The 6000-nt window shown below is 46.2% G+C and overlaps 1 protein-coding gene across 1 annotated transcript in view; it reads left to right on the top strand.

Moving 5' to 3' along the window:
* Nucleotides 1–341: 341 nt before the first annotated feature.
* The window catches only part of RNF20 (ring finger protein 20), a 31164-nt gene continuing 25505 nt past the window's right edge, over nucleotides 342–6000 (top strand). The window contains exons 1-5 of the mRNA XM_063129166.1: nucleotides 342–394; nucleotides 1947–2116; nucleotides 3186–3353; nucleotides 3446–3593; nucleotides 3769–3951. Of these exons, the coding sequence (XP_062985236.1) occupies nucleotides 1988–2116; nucleotides 3186–3353; nucleotides 3446–3593; nucleotides 3769–3951 (628 nt within the window). The 5' untranslated portion in view covers nucleotides 342–394; nucleotides 1947–1987. The remainder of the gene's footprint in view (nucleotides 395–1946; nucleotides 2117–3185; nucleotides 3354–3445; nucleotides 3594–3768; nucleotides 3952–6000) is intronic.

Raw genomic sequence — 6000 nt, 5'->3', positions numbered from 1 at the left:
GGAATTCTGGGAGTTGTAGTCCAAAAAATAATCCAGGGGCACCAATTTAGGAAAGGGTACTATAGGCATTTATCGGGGAGTGAGTCCCATTGAACTCCATGGGACTTACTTCCCTATAGACGTGTCTAGTATTGCACTACCCATTCAGACTCAGAAGCCTCCCGCTCCATTCACAGCCATGCAGAGACGCGGAAGTTGCTTCCCTCGTGTCTGTCTAATATTGTAAAGCTATGGTTCGCGAAGGACAGCCATTTTGACTACGGGCACAGGCGGGGATTCGGAGGGAGTGGGGCGGGGAAAAGAAACGAGGCCGGGATTGGCTCAGCCGCCGTTGTCGTCGCAGGACTGTTTCCTGCTCGAAGTGTTGGAGGCCGGAGGCTTGGTTGGGTCGCTGGTGAGTGGGAGCCTCTCTAATGTAGGGAGACCTCCGTTCCTGGGGGTCAGGAGGTGGAGGCGGCTCGGCGCTTTCGCGAATCCAGGGGGGGTCGTTCCAGCGCTTGGAGGAGGGAGGGGTGCGGTGGAGGACAGACCCGTGGGTGGGAGTGGTCCGTGCTTGGACTGCGAGCTAACCGAGTGATCTCTGTTCATGTCATGGACTGCAGTTGCCAGCTTTTGACTTCACAATCTGTATTGCCCTGGAAAGAGTGCTGCTAAGCACGTGCAGAGCGCCCTTCCACTAAGGCAGGGGATAGGCAAACATACCCTCCAGATTTTTTGGACTGCAGCTCCCATCAGCCCCAACCAGCATGACCCATGTAGCTTGCAGGACACTGGGTTGTCTACCCCTGTGCTAAGAGCAACACAAGTTTATCTTGAGCAACACTGGCGATCCTTCTCATCCCCATAGGCCCCATAGAGAAGTGGGGGGAGAAAAGGGGGACTAATAAGAAGGGGCATAGAAGCCACCACTTAATGCAGCATCCATAAAGCTCTGCCAGATTTCATAGAAATGACCCAAGTCCTCGCTTTTGTGGGGTGTTATTCTATATTGTGGCTTGGTCCAACAAGTCCTTCACCCAACATTTAGTTCTGGGACCTCTGTACACTGTGACATTGGGTTGCAACAAAACGTGCTGCCACACTCCTCCAAGCCTTGCTTCTGAGGCTCAGCTTCCTGTGCACCCTTCTATCCAGAGAATGGGAACACTTGTTCTCTATTCTACATTGAGTCTATTCAGAAGACACCTTAAACCATGGCTTTAACCATGGTGGTTACGCCAGAAAGCCAGGCTGTATTCAGAAGGCACCTTAAACCATGGCTTTAACCCCGGTGAGTAAGGCTTTTTGCTTTATTCACCATGGTTAAAGCCATGGTTTAAGGTGTCTTCTGAACACGGCCCGGCTTTCTGGCTTAACCACCATAGTTAAAGCCATGGTTTAAGGTGTCTTCTGAAAGGGGACAATGTGTTTTGTCATTCAGGGTGTCTTCCAGGCCCCTGCCTGCCTTCTCTGTGTTTCTATGACCTTTTCTGTTTGTCTGTTTTTAAGTAGGCTGGATGTGGTGTGAGTAGGCCAGGGAGATATCATTACCCCTGACCTGACCTGCTTTGGACAGACAGGATGGGGAGTGTGCCCCAAATATTTGATGATGGTTCTAATGTGTTTAAAAAGAGAGAGAGAGAAAGGTTAAATATGTTCTCAGTGCTGGTTCCCAGAGATTATACTTTTTGAAATTTCCTGAGAAACAAGGGCAAAAGAATTAACTAAGTGAATAAGCAACTTACAACTTCATTTTGTGGATTTCAAAACTGAAGTATGAATGTTTTCTATTTGAAAACAATGGAGCCTCCAATGCAAGAAATCTGATGCAGCAGCTGTGACTTGCTTGAAGCCTGTTTCAAATGCTTTGTGCTGCTGGTTAGAAATCCGTCTTATGGAACAAAATAGAGAAGCAAAAAACCAACCAACCCCCAAACTATTAATAAATAAATAAATCTATCTTTTAGGGAAAACCTGGAGAGGCGAAGGTCTCCAGCCAGTAACCACCATGTCTGGAATTGGGAACAAGCGAGTGGCGACGGAGTCTGGTCCCTCAGGGCCTCCAGAGAAGAAGGCCGGTGTTGAGGATTCGGGGACTACCGTGGAAACCATTAAGCTTGGTGGTGTCTCCTCAACGGTTTGTATTTCTTTCTGCACCACCATTCCCTGTTTCTTAATGGATAAACCAGCTGGATTAATTGCAGCCCCTGAGTGCCATGTTGTTTTAGTTTTGTTCTCACGTTAATTCCGGTGGCCCTTGGGATAAGCTTCATCAACCACTAGGGCTGTCTGAACTTTAGTTCCTGTTAGTTATGAAGAGGCTGAAAAATGGGGAAACCATTTTTCCCCAATGAACATCAACAACAAAAAGTCATGGGGGGGAAAAGAAAGGAAAAACAAAACAAATGACCACTAGTAGCGCATCCAGTTTATAATTTTTTAATATATATTTAAACATTTTTTAAAAATTCTAACATTTAAAATTGTATGGCTTAAAAATGTTTAATTTTTTAGAAACATACGCGTATATAAACTGCTTATATATAGATATGTTTAACATTTTTGAAACTTTTTAATTTTAGAATTTAAATTTTTAAAAAAACCTATAAAAATGTATAAACTGGTTGCGCTACTGGTGGTCATTTGTTTTGTTTTTAGAGAGCTGTATCATGTGCACCATATCGCCTGCATGTCGGGGGGGGAGGGGTTTGGGGGCGGTGTCCTTGTTTTTATACTTTTTTATGTTTTTGATGTTTTTAAATTTTGTATACTTTTTTTTTTAATGTTTACTGTTTTTAACTTTTGTAAACCGCCCAGAGAGCTTCGGCTATGGGGCGGTATAGAAATGTAATTAATCAATCAATAAATAAAATCTCTAGTTCTCATTGACGTGGCAGACCTGTTTCTAAACTATAGTTGGAGGCTTACTTGATTGACTGCTGCTTCATAGTGCTGTCTCCCCCTTCCCCAATTCATTGTACATAAAAAGTTAGCATGTCTAGGCTAGAACTCTTCCTCCTGTCATGCTAATTTTCTGTAGAACTCTAATTTTGTGTGTGTGTGTGTGTGTGTGTGCTGGAAGAATATTCTATCGCACGAACCCCCTTCTGCAATCTAAGGTGGTATAGCCCAGATCCACCATTTTGGAGAGAATGAGGCCTAGGCTGAGGTGGTTATTGCAATAACTGACATTGGTATGATTTCAGGAAGAACTGGACATTCGCACCCTTCAGACCAAGAATCGAAAGCTGGCAGAGATGCTGGACCAGCGGCAGGCCATCGAGGATGAGCTACGAGAGCACATCGAGAAGCTGGAAAGGCGGCAGGCCACAGACGACGCTTCGCTGCTGATTGTCAATCGCTACTGGAGTCAGGTCTGCTGCATCCCCCGTCTCGTGGTCCCGCTCTCTTCATTGCATTTGCCCTAACCGTCTTACAAATTAAACCCCGTTTTCCTTCCCTCCAGTTTGATGAGAACATCCGCATCATTTTGAAACGCTACGACTTGGACCAAGGCCTCGGAGACCTCCTGTCAGAGCGGAAAGCCCTGGTGGTGCCGGAACCCGAACCGGATTCGGACAGCAACCAGGAGCGCAAAGATGAGAGGGAGCGAGGTGAGCTTTCTGACCCTGTCTGCTTCGGGGCTGCCTTGTGCTTTCTCCTTTAATGCAGCTTCCTAGTTGGATAGTTATGAAGCTGGGTTGTTGGGGAAGGCTTGTCTTTCGGGGGTTTTGGATGCTCAGAACTGCACCCTGTCATGGCTATTTTTCTTACGCTGTTCTTCCCCAGGGGAGATACTTGAGCCTGCGTTCTCCTTTCTGGCAACCTTGGCCAGCAGCACCAGTGAGGAGATGGAATCTCAGCTGCAGGAACGTGTGGAGTCTTCCCGACGTGCAGTCACGCAGATTGTGACCATGTACGATAAGCTGCAGGAGAGAGTGGATGTGCTCTCGCAGAAGCTGAACAGCGGAGGTAGGGCCTATATAAGAACATAAGAGCTGTGCTGGATCAGAGCAAAAGCCTATCTAGTCCAGTGTCTGTTTCCACAGTGGCCAAGCAGATACCTGTGGGAAACCCACAAGTAGGACGTGAATGCAATAGCACCCTCCTGCTTGTCTTACCCAGCAATTGGTATACAGAGGCATCCTGCCTCTGATATTGGAAGTAGCATATTGGTATTATGACTAGTAGCTAATGATAGCCTTATCCTCCATGAATTTTTCCAATCCACCTGAAAGCTATCCGACTTGGCCATCACAACAACAAGTTGATAGCCATCACTATTGCACTGGTCTCCTTCTGCTTGGGATAAACCCAGGGATATGTATCACATCGGCTCAGTTCGGACAACACAGTGTCAATGCAGTGTGAAAACTCCACTCAGCGGTAGAGCTTTCAGAGGGTACTCCCCACACAACATGTTCTAATTCCACCATTGTGTGACTGTGGGCTACTGTGGAGTTGAGTAAAATCCATTGTGATGTTTTTTATTGACAATTCCTCCACCCTTGTTCCTCCTCTGGTCCTTCCGATGATATCCCACCAGCCATTGGTGTAAAAAACAATCCCGGCGGCACCACTCCTAGAGTGGCACTCACTCCTTTCACCACTCTTGCCAGGGAACTCTGTAGCCAGTGGGAAAAGTCAACTCAATGCAACGGAAAACTCTATGGAGCTTGCCACACAACACAATGGTTGTGCAGGAACTCTCCTCTGCACAGTGTGGATATTCTGCATGGAGTGTCCCCCCCCCCAAAAAAAACCCCTTCACCATTGTGCCAGACAACACATTTCTCAACGGTGGTGTAAAAACTCCACCGTGGAGTTCTAAAACCACCGTTGACTAATGTGTTGTCCAAACTGAGCCATAAGGTGGTTAAAGCATTCATGTGTTTTAATAGCCTTTCTGGATAAATGACAGAAGTCCCCTCCAGACTAATCCTTTGCTAGTCCATTGACTTTGAAGTCAACCTGGCAAATGCATTATAAAGTGTAGTATTTGGTCTTTTTGCAGCTGCTCTGTATGGTTAATGGAAGCTATTGGTGTAAAGGAAACCACACTCAGCCCAACCGGCTGATCACTGGATTTTGCACAGATCCTGGAATAAAGCACACAGCTCTCAATTTGAAAGGGTTAAGCCCAATCCTTTATTGAAATAGGAAGGGTAAGAAGCAAGCATTTACATCAGATTAGCTACTAAAATTGTTACAAAAAAACCCCGAACCCCATACCAGCAAACTAAAACATGGTTACAGAATATACTTCCCCGCAGCCAGGTGTCCTTCAGCTCAGGCACTGGCCTCAGATTTGGTATACTTTTTAAGGCCCCTGCTATTCTACTCCTCCCCCTCCCTCCAGATGGGCCAGTTTCTCTTTTTCAGTTGCAAATTGCCCCAAGGTCACTTCTCTCGCCTTAACGGAGCCAGGAGATGGCTTCCCGCCTACGGCCAGGTGGAGAGATAAGCGGTACTCCTGCAATTCTATAACAGACAATAGACAAAGAATGAAATCCTAAAAACAGTAATTCTGAGTACGCTTAACCCCTTCCTTACAATTGGATGAAACAAATTTTGGTTAGGGAACCTGGACCTCTCCAGATTTTGTACTCCCATCATCCCTGATCCTTTCCATGCTGGCTGAGGGTCATGGGAGTTGGAGCCCAACATCTAAAGGGCTCCATCCCTTTTACTTCTAGTTCTCATCGTAAAGAGAGGCCTCCGTAAAGTGCCATGGCTGATCTCAGCCATTCCGAACAGGTCTTTTGGCCAGAAGTCCAACCGCCAACTGCATCTTTTTACTCAGAAATGAGCCATTTCTTTTATTGTAGCCTTCCCTAATTGCAACGTGCATTGATGGTACTCTATGCCATTGAGGCCTAACTTTTTTCTTAGTGGGACTTTTGCTCTTCTAGGTTTCTATCTTCTGCCCAGTCTCTTTTTCCATCTACAGTCCTACAACAGATCCAGTTCTGGGCAAGCATTTAGTAAAGTTTCATACTCTTACACACACGTGCAGGAGCA

Source organism: Elgaria multicarinata, chromosome 6, assembly GCF_023053635.1.
Source record: "Elgaria multicarinata webbii isolate HBS135686 ecotype San Diego chromosome 6, rElgMul1.1.pri, whole genome shotgun sequence".
NCBI classification, from domain to species: Eukaryota; Metazoa; Chordata; class Lepidosauria; order Squamata; family Anguidae; genus Elgaria; species Elgaria multicarinata.
Note: the sequence above shows the minus strand (reverse complement) of the source record. Positions and strands in the feature narration are given on the sequence as shown.